At 41.2% G+C, this 18,091-nt stretch overlaps 2 protein-coding genes across 2 annotated transcripts in view; one reads left to right on the top strand and one right to left on the bottom strand.

Annotated features, from left to right (window-relative positions):
* LOC5564301 (RING-box protein 2) overlaps positions 1-5,690 on the top strand; it is a 168,104-nt gene extending 162,414 nt beyond the window's left edge. The window contains exon 2 of the mRNA XM_021842675.1: positions 5,368-5,690. Within this exon, the coding sequence (XP_021698367.1) occupies positions 5,368-5,549 (182 nt within the window). The 3' untranslated portion in view covers positions 5,550-5,690. The remainder of the gene's footprint in view (positions 1-5,367) is intronic.
* On the bottom strand, positions 5,608-17,950 carry LOC5564300 (probable trafficking protein particle complex subunit 13 homolog). The gene is made up of 4 exons (XM_001648601.2): positions 17,759-17,950; positions 17,315-17,702; positions 10,395-10,836; positions 5,608-6,102 (listed from the first exon to the last, which is right to left on the bottom strand). Exons 1-4 carry the CDS (start codon positions 17,793-17,795, stop codon positions 5,695-5,697), a joined length of 1,275 nt encoding a protein of 424 aa, XP_001648651.1. The 5' UTR covers positions 17,796-17,950; the 3' UTR covers positions 5,608-5,694.
* Between the last annotated feature and the right edge of the window lie 141 nt (positions 17,951-18,091).

The following is an 18,091-nucleotide window of genomic DNA, read 5'->3' as shown; positions in this document are numbered from 1 at the left end:
TAGTGACAGTCTTCTAATATCATCCTTCTGCTCCAAGATTAGCGTACGGGATTCAATCAGGATTGAATCACTGTCATTAAACTCGCAGGAGATTAATTGAATACAATACTACAAAATGCTGCCCAGATGATATAGTACAAAATGTTCCTCGTGTTCAATATGGATATTCGACGTTTCAATGGGGATTGGGATGAACCAAACCTATGGAACGAGAGGTGCAGTAGTAAGGAAAACAATAAAATTATGTCGGTCGTCAGACACGTCCAAGAGTTGCATCAAACCACTCTACTGGTTGGCACTAATGGTGGTCATTATCGTCCTTGGTGAAGCGAATTAAGTCAAATATTTGACCTTCACAGCACTGTTTGGTAAATCCAGACATGCTCTTGCGGAAATTAATTCTAAGTACATATATGTAGGTCAGAAGGCTGACGATAGACTCATCCCAAACGTCCTGACAGACAGGAATTTTCAGTTAACATTTCCAGAAATATCAAAGCTGACTCGATTTCTACCATCAAACAATTGATCAAGAATTGAATCCTGGGATTCAATCCTCCCATACACGTGGCATGATTCATTGCATGCCAAGATTTGAACAAAAAATGCGCACGAAGCAAATCTTGCTCTGGGGATTTTAAATCTCAGCAGCTCTTGGAAAGGGATTTTTTGAAGACTGTTTAGTGATGGTTAAACTGCTCCCAAAACTCTCCGTAGTAAACAACGTACGGTACCGACGGCCGCCCCGGTACGACCTAGAGCAGCTCAAGCAACCGGATGTCGCAGCGGTATACGCGCAGCACCTCGAGGCTGCATTACCGGAAGAGGGTGATCTCGATGAAGCCCCTCTTGAGGACTGCTGGAGAACAGTGAAGGCAGCCATCAACGATGCAGCTGCGGGCGGTCATGCTGCAGCAAGGGACCAGGCAGAACGTGGAGCGTTATAGACGGAAACGGCAACAGCAGACCCGCCTCTTTCGGGATAAAAAACGCCGCCTGGAGGACACGGAGGAGATGGAACATCTGTGCTGGTCTCAAGAAACATGCAAGTTCTATCAGAAGCTCAACGCATCCAGCAACGGCTTCGTGCCGCTAGCAGAGATATGCAAGGATAAGGATGGGAGCATTTTGACGGACTTCGACGAACATCTGAATGGCGCTGAGAGCACAGGCAATGAAGGTCAGGACAAAGGAGAAAATGCCTTCGTCGACACTGCGGAGGATGAAACCAACCAGCCCCCACTTTGAGGGAGGTTAAGGATGCCATTCACCAGATCAAGAACAATAAAGCTGCTGGTAAGGATGGTATCGGAGCTGAACTCATAAAGATGTGCCCGGAGAGGCAGGTTATTTGTCTGCACTTGTTGTTAGGCACAATCTGGGAAACAGAACAGCTACCGGAGGAGTGTAAGGAACGGGTTATATACCCCATCTACAAGAAAGGCGATAAGTTGGTTTATGAGACCTTTTTAGCGATCACCATTCTAAATGCGACCTACAAAGAATTATCCCAGATGATCTTCCGTCGTCTGTCACCTATAATAAGCGAGTTATCAAGCCGGCTTCGTTGACGGCCGATCGACAACGGACCAGATCTTTACTGTACAGCAAATCCTTCAAAAATGTCGTGAATACTAGGTCCCAACGCATCACCTTTTCATCGATTTCAAGGCGGCATACGACAGTATCGATCGCGTAGAGCTATGGAAAATCATGGACGAGAACAGCTTTCCCGGGAAACTCACGAGGCTGATAAAAGCGACGATGGAAGGTGTGCAAAATTGTGTGAAGGTTTCAGGCGAACATTCCAGTTCGTTTGGCTCCTGCCGGGGACTACGACAAGGTGATGGACTTTCGTGCCTTTTGTTCAATATTGCGCTAGAAGGTGTTATGCGGAGAGCCGGAGTACGATTTTTACGAGATCCAGTCAATTTGTTTGCTTCGCGGGTGATATGGACATTGTCGGCCGAACATTTGAAAAGGTGGCAGACCTGTACAGTGTACACCCGCCTGAAACGCGAGGCAGCAAAAGTCGGACTGGTGGTACCGACTGGTGGTGGGGCCGAGCGCGACAGGACTCGCTTAGGTAGCAGTGGTACGATAGACGGGGATACGTTCGAGGTGGTCGACGAATTCGTCTACCGACTCGACTGTTAAATCGGGCTCTCCGCATGACACCTTCAATATTGAACAACAGGCACGAAAGTCCATCGCCCTGTCGTAGTTCCCGCCGAGACTCGAACAAACTGGAGTGTTCGCCCGAGATCTTCACGCAGTTTCGCACACCGTCCATCTTTTTTTTTATTTCTTTATTAATATCATTCCAAACATTACATTCATTTCTTATATCTAGGTGTTCTGTGTTAGACAACACTATCATCCTAATTTGGTAAAATAAATTTAGTTAACAGCATATTATATTTCATTCGCCGTAGCAGTTTAGATTTTTTACAGGTGAGGGGCTGTCCATTAATTATGTAAGGGTTTATGGAGGGAGGGGGGGTTTGAGATTTCTTACGCGCCATACAATTTATTTTTAATTTTCATACAAAAAATCTTACCATGGGGGGAGGGGGGTTGAAAAACTCCGAAAATTGTCTTACATAATTAATGGATCGCCCCTGAGTTGATTTCACCTGCTTATAAGAGAAAAAAAACGCTTTGAATTTACTTAACCTAACTTAACCTAAACATATAACGCATTAATCGTGGCAATAGAAGATTGTAACGATTTTTGCCTGAAATTATGAATCATTTTATTTGACATTTGTTCCACTGTTTTAACATTGGATATTCTATGTAACTCATTGGTACTATACAAGGGAGGAAGCCTCAGAATCATTTTCAAAATTTAATTTTGAATTGGGTCCTAAAATTTTTAATGAAATCTTGTTTTTATTTAATAACACGAAAGAGCAGTTACTGCAACTACTTCAGCAATTTTTCCCGCTCAAATAATGGCTATATCATATGTAAATTTTAATTTTAAAAATTGGTCCATAAATGAACCTTGACACTTTAGATCATGTTTGACGTTCGCTTAGTCGACAAAAACACCACAGGGGTTTTAGTTTTGACACTGGGATTATTCCTATCTGACATTTCGGAACGGACACGTTAAACATAATACACACAAAATTTGAGTTTAAGCCAAAAGTTTGACCAAATCTAAAAAAATATTTTTTGGACTTAAACCAAAGGAAAACATTAGAAAATTGAGTAAACATGTGTTTTTGGCCTAAACTTAAGCGTTTGGCACTAAAATTAGGACAGGGCTTTAGAACCCTATTCTCTGCAGAGCTTTCTTCCTGGTATTACAACAGCTAGTCCATATTGGTACAGCATAGAGCATGGCTGGCCTGAACATTTGTTTGAATATCAAAAGCTTGTTCTTAAGACAAAGTTATGATTTTCTATTAATAAGGGGATAGAGACATTTTACATATTTATTACATTTGGCATGAATGCACTCAACGTAATTTTTGAAAGTTTATTTCTTATCTAGCATGAGCCCTAGATACTTAACTTCATCTGACCAATTTATTGGAACCCCTCTCATTATGACAACATGTCTACTTGAAGTTTTCAAATAAAGAGCCTTTGCTTTATGTGGAAATATTATTAGTTGAGATTTGGAAGGATCAACAGAAATCCTCCATTTTTGCAAGTATGAAGAAAAAATATCCAAACTTTTTTGCAATCGACTACAGATGGCATGCAGGCTTCATCCTTTGGCACCGTCCATCGTTGCTCTAATCAATCTTGTGAGCTTCCCGGAAAAGCTGTTGTCGTCCATGATCTCCCATAGCTGGGTGCAGGTAGTTACGCCGAATGTCGTTAGGCCGAAATAACATTTGATCATTTACAACTTTCTCAAATTGCTAACACATTCATCACTGTTTTTTCCTTCGTTGATTTAAAGGCTTTTCTTTCTAGTTATATTGTGTATTTCTTTCACTACTGGACTGCGAAGTGCGGCCTCATAAGTGAGAAAGTGTGAATAAAAGTGCGGGATGGCATTGAATCCTGTTGGTGTCTTCAGAGCACTTATTCTTTGATTTACGAAGAATAAGTCCCCCAAAGACACCTACCCGATTTGATGCAATTGCGCACTTTCATTAGCGTTTCCGCACTTGTAAAAATTTCTGCGATAGTCCAGGGGTGAAAGAAATGTGCGATGTTGTGGGATTCCAGGTAATGCAGGTAAATTATCCTGATCCAACAACTGACAATCCATTCGACCTGAAAATTCATTCCGCCGCTTCTAGACAGGGGAAGGGATGGTAAAATGAACATCTTAAGGATACTTGTTTTAATCAATTATGATTCGTGGTTTACGGATAACCAGCCGAGTGGAAGTTTGACAACTACCGAAAAACTAAACATTACATATACTTTGCAATTGGATTGAATGGGCAAATTGATGTCAACAACTACCAATGTCAACCTTAATGATATCATCTTGTTGTTGATAGAAAAACGAGAAATTTGTATAGTTCTAAATAAAAATGAACAGCTATTGGTGGTAAAATGAACATTATGCAAAAAAACGTGAGCAAAACTAATATTTTTGGAAATTTTCTTTGCATTTCCGAAAACATAACCATTAAGGATTGTAACCCATTCAAAAAGAAATCTAAAGGTCTCAGATTTGACATCATATCATAACGATATTCACTTCACTAGAAAACCTCAAGTCCTCCGAGCTACAAGTTACGTCAGTTATAATTTTCAAACGTGGCTTTCTAAAATCTTTATTTTCGTTGATGTTTTCTCTTCAATTGACCTCCATATCAACCAGAACACTGATTTGTGCTCTAAATCGTCCGTGCGTGATAAAAATTCATCGAAATTTGTTTTTTGTCGGTAAAAGGCACGGTGTTCTTTTTACCACCACTTCCCCTAATGCAAAGCCTTTGTGGGATGTGTTAAGCTTTTGAAAGAACTTCCGCGTTTCTTGGGAACGGTACAGCAACCAGGCGTCGCGGAATAGGCGGGTTTGCTGTTTTCGCTTCAGTCTGTATCATTCCGTGCTGCAGCATTGCAGCAAATCCTCCAAAACCTCCTGGCCGTCCTGGCACTCCTCGTCGAACCAATCGTTTCTTGATCTCCGTTCCACATATCAGTGCAGTGACAGTGCTTTCGGCAGCGTCTTTAATGACTACTTTTACTGTCCTCCAGCAGTCCTCAAGAGGGGCCCTATCGAGCTCGCCCTCACCCGGCAACGATGCCTTCTAAATATATATGCTTCTATATGTGGCTGGATATTAGGATATTTCTTGGTCTTTACAAATCTTATAATACCTTTTAAATTGCTTCATCACAGAATACATTTTTAACCTGCAATATTCTTTTTCTCCCAAACAGATGCATGCCTTCGCTGCCAAGCCGAGAGCAAGAAGGACACCCTCGGACGCCAGGATTGCGTCGTAGTTTGGGGTGAATGCAACCATTCGTTCCACCACTGCTGCATGTCGCTATGGATCAAGCAGAACAATCGTTGCCCATTGTGCCAACAGGAATGGTCCATCCAGAGAATGGGCAAATAGGGCTCCCATCCACACCCAAAACGCCGGAGGAAGAATCTTTCGAGTAAGAGACAATGTGTTGAATTTCCTTGTGACAGATTTATTGTTGGCTACATAATCTACTCGAAACATGAATAAATATAACTGATCTATGAAAGAGAACGTCCTAAACAGACTGTGGAATGCTATACCGAACATATTTGTCCAGTTGAAAGTCGTCCTCTTGGTAGTCTTCGTCAACCACGAACACCTGAACAAAGTCGTCAAACTCGTACTTCCGTTTCATGAAAACATCCGTCAGCTGCAGATTGGTGATGGTAATCAGCCCCAGGCGGACAGGACACACCGTCAAGCTGAACTCCTTGTATTTTCCCGGCTCCAGTGGCCCTAGGCTTATTTCGGTCTGGCCCGTGTAACCGCACCCAACTTTGGCATTGGTGTTCAGATTCATCAGTAGATCCATGGACCGTTCGCTGGTGTTCGTCACGCGGCATTTGAAGTCAAATCCTTCGCCAATCTTCACGGTGCTGTTGGCTTCGATGACAGTCAATCGGAGATCACCATACTCGATGGGCTGATGGAACAAAATAGATTGTTATTAGAATTTCAATTTTATATCACGGATCGCTAGTATATGCTAAAACTAGAAGGTGTCCTTTCAGTTTTCTCAAATTGGAGGACCACTCGTACGCCATCTATCTAAATAGTTCGCATTTTTTTATAAACCTTAGGTGATTTGTTCCATATTTCCCTTGGAACACTAAGAAAACTTAGTGTCATCGAATAGAGAAAGAATATAGCTTTCATTTGAAGCTAAACGAATTTCGGACGGTCACTTTGAATAAAGAAAAGTTTTTTCTCCAAAGATTTCTAAGGATTTCCTCTTAATTTGTTATTCAGGTTTGCCATCAGATTTCATTAAAGAATTTCTCTTAAGTTACTTTCAGAAACTACTTGTTTCAAGGAAGTTTTCAATTAATTTTTCCAGCACTTCTGTCAGGGATATTGTAATTGTAATTGTAATTGCTCAATCCACACCCTGGCAGACAATTATCCGCCCATCTAGACACGGGCTGGGTGAGGACCTACCAAGCCTCCCCCGTTAACATGTCCTATACCGTTTAGCACACCGGGATCTTCCACAAGCAGGCGCCGGAATTAAAGCGGTCCCACAAGCTTCAGATACATTAAATAGATATAGTCCCTCTGGCACTAAACCGAATAGCGGCCTTCATATCATCACTAGCACTGCCTATCCCGCACGCCAAACAAAATGCCGGAAGTAGCGTGCCGTGTAGAACATCCGATGTTCTACACAGCACATCACCTCCGACACCATGCTCAACGTACAGCAAAGACATCGCTAATAAAATGCGGAATGCGTCATTCGATTCAGTGCCAGAGGGACTATAAATGTAACGAAGAGGAAATGAAAAGATAGTATAGATGGTTTGGTTGTTGGATTGCTGAAACGAGAAGAAATAAAGTCATTACGTTAAAACGTGGTTTTTATAGTTGAATAAATGTATCGATAGTTTCTCATCTGTTTCTTTTCCGTGTCGTAGTTGCGTCGATTCTATCCACCTCGAGTTTTGTCGTCTCCGCTCGAGCAATGAGGACCGCGATGAAATGAAAATATAAAAATATGACCATTAGTGTTTATCTATTATTTAATGTGGTTCTCATTTGCTTTTAAATACCTAAGTAACATGTGAACTCTGCCTCTATCAGAAAATTCCAATGAATTATATTTTATTCTCCTGCACTTTCCCTAACACAAAGTATTCCTATTTAGTAAGACATTTACAAGTGCAAAAGCGCAAATAAAAGTGTGGGACCTCATCGAATCATGTTGATGCCCTCAGAGCACTCATTCTTCGATTTGCGAAAAATGAGTCCGCTGAAAACACCGACCCGACTCGACGCAATCGCGCACCTCTACCAACGCCTCCGCACATGTAAAAACTTCTGCGATAAACCTGTGGTGTGAAAGAAATGCGCAATATTATTTTAATTTCAATCCTAACTGCATGACCCGTAGGCTCTATGCGTATGATTGTTCATTATTTTAGCTAAATATACCAGTTATTTCTGTACATCAGAAGAAAAGAAAAACGATTAAGAATATCTTGCAGCGTAAAGTTTAAGTGATCAAATATTAATCCTTTCTTCGAACCTAATTTCATTATACATTGGGTTAAATTTTATCAATTTATACATGTGTATTCGAAGAAAACAAATCACGAGCATTTATTACCTCGCAACACATTCCTAAGTGATCAGATATTTATCATTTTCTACAGCCTAATTTAATAATACCTAACCTACATTGGGTTGTAACAAAAATTTGATCTTGGGATGTTGATTTGCCTCCTAATCATTGTTTCGACAATAGTCACATGCTTACTATCCCTTATGGCAGTGTTGTTGATTCTATTGTCTATCGCTCATCAGTTTCGCGCTACCCGGCAGGGACTTGGTCCTATGTACCCAATACTCTGCTGTGTCTTAACTTCACGCAATACATTATGTAGATGTGTGATACAGTTTGCGGAATATTATGATTTATCACTTCATCCAGATGAAAAATTCTGTTATGGTACCATATTCACATATCAGATAACTCCCACCTGGAACGATGTAATACATCGGAGACATGTAGATTCAGATGTATGTAGACGATCTATGCCTAGTTCGGCTCTGATCGACAGGCAATCAGTGTATTCAGTTTTTCAACTAGCTTGAAGCGATGAACGTATCAAGACAAGCTCTCCACTATATCTGCTAGCAATCACCGGTCGTCGATAGACATTTCGGTTCTTTTCTGCTAAAGAAAGACCCGATTGTATGCCAAAGACTATGGCTCATGCTTTTCAATACAGCTGGAAAAACAAGAACTACACCCAGCACCAAATAGTACGTAACTATGAGGCGGACCGGAAGGTTTGATGAGCAATCCCCACCTCCAGCACTTCTGTCAGGGATATATCCAGAAAATTGCCAAGGATTTTTTTTTTCAGAAACAACTAGAGAAATTCTTGAAAAAACAGGAGGTATTTCTTATGAAAATCAAAAGATGTTCTCTTATGTAACTTTTGTAGAAATTCCAGATCAATTCGTTCGAATCTCTGAAATAAATTTCTGAAGGAACCTCATAAGGAATCCCTGATCGAGTTTATTTAGGAATTCAGGGAAGAGCTTTTAATAAATTTCCTGCAATAATACCTAGAAAAATTAATGGGAAAAAACGTGGTAGAAATACCATGACCCCAAAGTTATGGATCAATTAGTGTGGAGTCCAACCTATAAAATTCAATAAAACGACATGGAAAACGCAAAATTGTAGTTTAAAAGCACGAATCGAATCGTTTCTAATTGGAACTTCGGTTAGTAAACTATTTTGAGTGTAATATTTACATAGGATTGCATAAAAAATAAAAATTGTATCGGTTTCTGAAAACCATATTATGGATCAATGTTCATATTATGGATCAAATTGTGACATATTACGGATCAGTGCGCAAAAATCAAGAGATTTTCAACTCAATGCATCTGTGTTGCATGATTTAGCGAAAGTTAACGATGTGTTACATATTACTGCAAAAAATAGCAGAGTTAGAGCTGGAAACGATGGTAAAATGCCCTTTTTTTGTGATACTGCATTGTAGTAACTGAGACATGAACTGTTTTCGCTCCACACCAAGTTTTCCACCCATTTTTGTCTGCTTAAAAACGAAATTGACAAACCTTGATGTTTTATTAGTTTTATCCTTAATGCTATTGTCTGAAAATGTCGAATCCAATGCTTAAAATGGCAGAAATCTACATTCTTTGGAAGTGATCCATAACCGTGGTTAACAATCATTTCCTGGCCCATATTATGGATCACTAGTTAAAAGTGCTAAAATTCGGTATTTAGAATCAACAATCAAGAAAAATGTTTTCCAAAGATGAATTCATACTAAATCGAAGCGAACGAGCATGTTTTATGCTATACCATTTGAATTTTACCACCTGTGGGAGCTTATGAATGCTGACGGCACTTCTTACAGAAAACGACCATATAATGATAGCTGTGTGGTACCAACTAAACATTTGTCAAATACACCGCTATTTAGTGGTTGAATGTTGTGCTTAACATTACAAATGGTAGAAGACAAATAGTATAGCATGGGAAAAATATGTTTTACGTCAACTTTTATGTTTTGAGAGAGTTATCCGATGTTGAACGGCAAAGTGATCCGTCACTGTGGGTGATCCGTAACTGAGTGGGCATGGTACATGGATAATGGTTGGAGCTCCTAAATTAATTAATAAGGCTTCCTAAAAAGAAAAAAATAAACGCTTAACGAATATAGGTATACGAATAAATTCGAAAACTCCAGAATAAACCTTGAAATCTTAGATTAACAACTGGAGCAATCGGTGGAAGAATTAGTGGATTTTTCTTTGGATGAAAACTTAGGATAGGTTCTGAGAAAATTTCCAGAGTACTCCCAGTAAATACTACTGTAGGTAGTACCATTAAGTGGTCAAGTATTTCCTGAAACGAATTCTGGAGTAATTTTTCAAAGCATTCCCTGAAAAATTTCTTAGAGGATTTCAGGACAAATTTTTGAACGAATTGGTGAATAAATTTCTAGGAGAATTGAGAGATTGTTTCTTTAGAAATATAAAGATAATAACGATAGATAGAATTCAAATACCACAATGGTTAAGAAACAAAGATTTTAGAGACCATCCATTAAGACTTGCATTAAAATAGTGACTTCTAGTTCGACTATTGTAATGCAAGACTTGCATTAAAATAGTGAATTCTATCACCCTATTGTATACGTTCAAGGGAGAATACAAATGAGTACTTACGCTCCTCTGAAGCTGGCTTGTCTGCAATCGACCTCGTTCTCCCAAATTAGATCTCCAAACGATGTCCAACTTTCCAATATTATTTGCGGCTTTCAACGCCATTGGATCGTTCAGAATAGCCGGCAGTGGTTTGATGCAATACAAAAACTGGCAACTGTTCATCGGTTGCAGCATGGTTCGTTGGGAAAATACTGATTCACCCGAAGGCAAATTGTTCAAAGAAACCACCGTGTATTGTTCCGAACTTTCAAGTTCCACCTTTTCCAGACAGATGGGCCCTACGGTGATGTTCTGGATCTGAGCTTCCAGGTAAACCTCGTCGGTTTCCGCGTTGTAGAATTTAGTTTTCACATCCAGGGGTTTCACCACTTGAAATTTGAAGAACTTCCGGAATGATGATTCCAGTCCAGCTGGGGTCATGTAGGATACTTCGCAGACCAAACTAAGCATAAAAGAAGAAATATTTAGAAAAGATCTTTGAGGGTTAGAAAGAAATGTGATCGCCTTATTGATAAGAAGCAACCCCTAGGCTTGTGAATAAATTTATTAAGCGGGTACTGATCCGCTTTGCCAAATGACAAACTCTGACAAAATCTCTGCGATGCACGAATGTCACTTTTTCAACCCAAGCCAAATAGGTATAAGCTATGAGGGCCCAATAAGAAAGTGGTACCCAGGAACAATTGCTCTGTTGATGCTAATGTGAATTACTGAAACGTATTACTTATTCTTTGATGAACAAATGAAGCAAAACTTTTTAGAAATATGTTTTATTGAATTTTTTACAGAAGCTCACTGGAAAGCAATAATGTGAGCTATAGCATATTTGTGCAGAGAAAAAATTGAATTTTACGAAGGTTGACCCATGTTGCCCCTGGGATTCGAAAACTTTTCTGGAAACTGCTCATCAAAAGGCTCTATGACCCAAAAACGACGCGCCATCTTGATTTCTAAACAAGCTAAGTTAGGAAAGTCTTCTTTAAAAGTGAAATTCAGTGAAAAGTTTTAAGATAAAATCGCGGTTTTTTATTGAAACGATAGAAGTGAAGAACGGTGAAAGCGGTGCTGTTATTTTTTCCAACCGGAAGGAGCTGTGGCGGCGGAAACAGCCAAACAATCTTGAAGAGAAGACCCAGAGCAAGAAAACGGCCTCGACACCCGCAACAATACAGTGACCCTAACACATATTCGTACAGTGCGCTGTTTCCAAAAAGATCAGAAAAGTAGTGCAAGAAAAGAACATTTTAGAATAGGTGAAGAAGAGAAAAATCGATTGTTAACAAAGAAAATCCCTTAGCATATAAGAGAAGAATAAAAAATATATAATAAGTAAATAGTTATAAGATTAAGTGAATAAGCCAGTTTTTCAAATCACGATGAGAAGAAGCACACAAATTCAGACTAGGATGCAGTATCAGAAGACGGCAATGAAACAAAAGGAGATCAAGAAGACAGCAAGCACCAAAAGACAAGACGCAACACAGACCGGGACCAGAAAGAGCACCGAGAGAGAAGCGCCGGAGAACTGGACAGGTGAGGTCGTGTACCTAGAGCCAGCGGATTACGAGCAGCCAACTCAAAAACACCCCGCGGACGTGGGAAAGTGCCTTAAATCCAGAAACGTAGCAGGTTTCCAGGAAATCGAAATGATTGGGAAATTTCGATTCAAGGTAACTTTCGGGTCGACGGAAGAAGCAAGCAAGCTAGCACGAGCAGAGCTGAACGACCTGAACCTGAAGTGCTACGTGCCGCAGATGTTCAAGCAGACCATAGGGATCATCAAAGACGTGCCATGGAATTACGATGACGAAGAGCTGTTGGAGGAAATGGAATCGGACATCCCAATCATGAAGGTAGAGAGATTGCAAAAAATGGATGGAACCCAGAAGCTGGTGAAAACAAAAAACGTAAGGATAACTTTCAAGGGCCGGGAATTGCCAAACAAAGTCGAGATGTACGGATACAAGTTCAGAGTAGAGCTTTACCTGTTTCCGGTGAAGCAATGCCAGAACTGCTGGGGATATGGCCATAAAACGATTAATTGCAAACGACCGAAAAAATGCAACTCCTGCGGAGTAAGGCACGATGAACACGATCCGCAACAGTGTCAGGTGCAATGCATCAACTGTCGGGGAAACCATGCAGCAAACAGCGCGGCATGTCCGGAGAGAATGAAGCAGAGGAAAATCGCCCAGAAAATGCAACAAGAAAAGCTAACCTACCAAGAAGCGAGAAATAGTTTCCTCCAAAACCGGTTCCAACTGCTGGAGGACTATGAGGAAGAATTCCCACCGCTCGACGTCGACGAAGGCAAATCAGATGTAGGAACAACCATCAGCACAAGGAGAGAATGGCAACGTAAACCGGATCGAGCATCAAACAGCTATGCTTTGCCTAAGGGTACGCAACCAGAGACGGAGTCATCAAGCCGCCCCAGGGTTGTGAGCGGCGGTGCAAATAGCTGCTACACGAGACAAGCGAGGACCAACTTGGACAAGTCAAGCACAAGTATCAGGACTATGCCGGACAATCCCTACAAGAGCACAGACATCGAACGCATACTAGCGGAAATAAGAGCCTTCTGGAGGAATGTACGACTAGTCGGGAAGCTAAAACAACTGCAGGAGGCGATCAAGGACGAAGTGTACGACAAGCAAACGGAAATCCGGTACGAGGAAGTCATCATCAAAACTAGCACGGTGATCGGCGAAATTATTGAGGATGGTGAACAACATGGCTACGCAAGAAGAAATCAACACTAAGTCAACAGAGCAGAACACCCAGAGCAATGGCGAATAAAAAGATCAAGATTCTACAAAACAACATCCAGTCATTAAGGCCAATGCAAACCAGGGAGGAACTCTACGTGTTCCTAAACAAGGAAAAAATAACTGTAGCCAGTTTACAGGAGATCTGGCTGAAGCCAGACGAAAGGTATAAAATTAAGGGATACAAGCTTGTAACGAAACGCAGAAAGGAAGGATTTGGAGGAGTGGGATTATTACGCAAGGAAGAAGTAGCATTCGAAGAGGTCCAAATTGGCAATCTAGACCCTCTCGAAATCGTAGCCGTGAAGACAAAAAATCTGGAAATCAACTTCACAATAATATCCGTATATGTGCCCCCAGATAAGCAACTAACGAAGAACACGGTAACTAAAATTAAGGAACTATTCAAAACGATGGACAAAATCAACGGTGAGATCATACTGACCGGGGACTTCAACGCTCGTCACCCCTTATGGGAAGAAGAAGAAACCCGGCCCTGCGAAAGAGGAAGGACAGTGGCAAACGAGCTGGAGTGGTCTAAACTGGTATTGCTCAACGACGGTCATCCAACAACAATCGCTAGGATAAACTGTTCACCAACCGCAATTGATCTGTCATTTGCTACAAAGGACTTGGCATTAAAAATGGAGTGGGCAGTTTTAGAGGAAGAATTCGGCAGCAGCCACTTGAGCATAGTGATGGAGCTGCAAACATCAATACCTATTGTGGAAAAATCAACGAAGAAAGTAAATGTGGAAAAAGCGATTGAAGGCCTCAATACTATACAACCACAATTCCTCTACAACCCTGAGGAAATGCAGGAAGTATTTGAGGAAAAAATAGAAGAAGCAAGCTACACAATAAAAAACAAAAAGGCTAACTACCTGAAAAAATGGTGGAACGACGAAATACAGCAAATGTACAACATAAAAAGAGAGAAGTTGAAGGACTACAACAAAAGAAAATCCATGAAGGCGCAGTTGGAGCTACAGAAAACAAGAGCATTATTCAAAAGGACAGTACGAAAGGAGAAACGTAAATATGAACGAGAACTGAAGGAAAAAATAGACGAAGGAACGCCACCAAAACAAATCTGGAATATCATCCGGGGTCTGGATGCAGCATTGACCGGAAAAAAGCGAGGAGCAGAGCACAACCCAGAGCAAAAACTAGCAGAAAGCTTCGTAAGAAGTAACTACAAGCAGAAAACTGAGGAGCTGAGGTTTATTCCAACACCAAAGGAGCGAGAAGAGGACCAAGCACAAGAAGTCTTAGGTTTTGAGGAGTTTTGGAACATCCTAAAGAAAAAAAAGGACCACTCAGCTCCAGGAGTGGACAACATCTCCTACAAAATCCTAAAAAATCTGAGGCCGGACATCCTAGCAGAAGTCTGCAACCAACTCAACACAGTATGGAAATCGAAGGAGATACCAGAGAAATGGAGAACAAGCAAACTAGTCTTAATACAGAAACCGGATAAAGATCCCGACGACATAGCCTCAAAGCGGGGAATTGTGTTAATGAACGTATTCATCAAAATAATAAACACCTTCGTGAAAGACCGGCTCTATAACTATGCAGAGGAGCATAATCTTCTTCCGGCCCTTTCTTTCGGCTTCAGAAAAGAGCATTCAGCAATAAGCAACGTGAATTACGTAGTGAACACTATCAAAGAAGCTAAAGCGAACAAGAAAAATTGTATCGCAATATTTCTAGACGTCAGTAAGGCTTTTGACGAAGTGGATGGGCAGAAATTACTGGACACTCTAGGAAAAGCTGGAATCCCTGAAGACACAAGGAGATGGATCTTTGAGTACCTGAAGGAAAGAAAAATAGCAGTCACGGCATCAGAATCGTTAGTAGAAACGATAGTCAACAGAGGAGTGCCGCAAGGTTGTCCCCTATCGCCTCTGCTATTCAACTTATACACCGCCGACCTACATCAACTAGCAGAGGATGGCGTAATCCTCACCCAATACGCAGATGATTTTGCGGCCATCATCGTAGGAGAAGGTTTCGAGGTCATCGGGAAGGCGAACAGATTCATGGAAAAACTGTCGACAAGAATGGACGATAAAGGACTACGAATAAACCCAGCAAAGTGCGCAGTAATAAACTTCAGTAGACTGCCTGACGATAGAATCGCAATACGAGTGAAAGGTCAAGCCATCGAACTCCAAAATACACACAAGCACCTAGGGTACACCATTGACAGGTCTTTAAGCCACAGAAAGCACATCGAAACAATGAAAACGAAGGCGGAGAAAAGCACAAACTTGCTGAAGATGCTAGCCAATAAAACAAGTCCATCAAACCCAGAAACCCTTCTAAGGATTGGAAACGCGATGATTCGATCGAAATTAGAATATGGGTCACAAATATACGGAAATGCCGCACAAACACACAGGAACAAGCTGGAGACGTCTCTGAATTCCTACGTTAGAGTGTCCATGAGGTACATCAGGAGCACACCAATTAACGTTATGTTAGCTGACAGCGGACTAATGCCAATGTCTAACAGGGTGGAGTGGCTAGCACTAAAGGACATAATCAAAACGCTTAATGGGAAAAACCCAAATAAAAAATTCCTTGAAAAAGCAATAACGGAAAAGAAAAGCAACGGAACGTATTCAACCCAACTGACAGTAGAACATCAGGCGGTTCTAGAACAACTAGCCACAAAATCAGAAGATCAAGAAGGGAGTCCATGGAAAAGCAAAAAGGACACAGTATTCGACAATGTTCCAGGGGTAAACGACAAGAAGTCAGACGTAAACCAGCTAATATGGCAAAAGCTGGTAACGGAGCTCATGAACACACGCTACAGTAAAGCCAAGAAAATTTTCACGGACGCGGCCAAAAACAAAACAGGTACGGCCATCGCAGCCTTGGATACAGGAGATGGTACACATGTGACTCATAAAATCAATCCAAATACAAGTATCACGAACGCTGAACTTATAGCGATAAGGGAGGCGATCAAATTATGCATCACAAAGAACTACACCGAAACAGTAATAGTCACTGACTCCAGAAGTGCGTGTAAAATGCTCAAGTCCAAGACGCACATGCAATCAAACAACGTAGTTAAAGAAATAAGCAACATGTTGGACAGGTGCACAGATAAAGGCCAGAGAATTTATATCCAATGGGTGCCAAGTCATGTCGGCATACGTTGGAACGAAAAGGTTGATCAACTGGCAGTTAAAGCAGCAGAAGGACCAATAACAAATCTCAACAAATTGACGATGGACGACACAATCAAGCTAGCGGAAAGAACAATCTGGAACAAATGGAGGACCAACTACAAACTAATATCTGAAGAAAAAGGAAGACTACACTTCGAATTCGCTGAAGAGCCAGGTAAAAAAATCTGGTGCAAGAACACAACACTCACGACACAAGAGAAGATAGCTCTGAACAGAATACGGTCGAACCACTGTATGACAAAGGACAGAAAAGGGAATTGGGGATGGGTCACAGATTCCCAATGTGATCTATGCCAAGAAGAAGAGACGTTAGAGCACACTTTGTACCACTGCATAAAATGGATCATGGTCCGAATGAAATACAACGTACTGGAAACGTACAAGCCATTGAAAGAGATCTTCAAAGACGGAAAGGAGGCGGAACTGAAGTGCATAACAAATTTCCTTAAAGAAATAAAAATGGAAATTTAACATCGACCAGATAAAGACCACTGAATTAACAAAGCGAACAAGCAAGATTAACAAGCAAAACAAGACAACATATAGCAGCGGCGAGATGGACCACCCCTGGTCTTAGCCTGAAATCAGCAAAAAAAAAAAAAAAGGCTCTATGACCTTGTATTCGGCTTTTATTATAGGTAGATTTGTAATGAAAAAGTCTTTAGATGAGCTTAGTATGTGAGTCTAAGAGAAAAAAGTCAATCCGATTTGCATATAGAAAGTTATGGGAATCATTTCCTTAACCTTCCAGTCGTCGCGTGGTTGGCCACCGTCAGCACCACCACGCTGCTGTTGTGAATGAAAAGCGAGTTTTTTTCACCAATGTTGTACAAAATACAACAGCGCGACGACTGAAGTGTTAAGTGATCCATCAGCCCATTCTTATCCTACGTCTAACTGAATTGGACAATTAGAATTATCAAAAATTTTGCACATCACTTACATGTGGGTTCCAATTTCCTTGACTTCGTGATGGATCACGTCATCCAGGGTTTCGTCCGGGTGCAGCACAACCGGGCCCTGCTTGTCCACGTGGATCGGCAAATTGATCCGGGTGTTGTTGGACTGCAAATCCGCCTTCACCGAAACGTTCCCAACCGGATGGGCCCGACAGTTGTGGACGCAAACATAGCTCGAGAAGGTTTCCCCCAGATAGATGTTCCCGAAGCTCTGCGGCAACTGCATAAATTGTCCCGCGGCCAGGGTTTCACAGTCCTGCACGGTGGTTGCCGATGATTTCAGGATACCGGCGAAGGTGTTCTGGGGCAGATCTTTGGCCTCCGCCGTTATAATCTGGGAGCTTATCAAAGTCGGTCGAGTGAGACGCATAACTGCGGGAGGCAAAGTTTAGCAATCAGATTATCTATCTATTCCAAGGTAAACGTACCTTTCAGAGCTAGTAAGTGTTCCGAGGGATCCGTCATTGTTTTAGTTGTTGATTTTCTTAATAGACACTATAAATTATTGGATTTTTTCCTAAGCAAAACAATGATCAAGACAAAAAATTAGAAAAACTTTGCAGTGATAACAAACATTCAGGATTCGCAACCTTCAAACGAAGCAGATGTCAACAAAATGCAAATGCACCGTAAAAAATCTACTTTATTGCGTGTACTAAAATTTTATCACACGGACAACTTATGAAGCTATTCTGAAGGGCACTATAAAGGGCAGCAGAGGGTTTGTATCTTCTATGGTGGGCTAACATCACCCAAATGCC

This window comes from Aedes aegypti, chromosome 2, assembly GCF_002204515.2.
Source record: "Aedes aegypti strain LVP_AGWG chromosome 2, AaegL5.0 Primary Assembly, whole genome shotgun sequence".
Taxonomy (NCBI): Eukaryota; Metazoa; Arthropoda; class Insecta; order Diptera; family Culicidae; genus Aedes; species Aedes aegypti.
This window is presented reverse-complemented; position numbering and strand designations above follow the sequence as displayed.

What these genes read in the sequence shown, in the direction of transcription:
- LOC5564300 (XM_001648601.2), bottom strand. Translation starts at nt 17,795, where the DNA reads ATGACGGATCCCTCGGAACACTTACTAGCTCTGAAAG. An exon ending in ACACTTACTAGCTCTGAAAG is followed by an intron (nt 17,703 to 17,758) that starts GTACGTTTACCT and finishes TGCCTCCCGCAG; the next exon opens with TTATGCGTCTCACTCGACCG. An exon ending in CAAGCCAGCTTCAGAGGAGC is followed by an intron (nt 6,103 to 10,394) that starts GTAAGTACTCAT and finishes TTGTTCCATCAG; the next exon opens with CCCATCGAGTATGGTGATCT.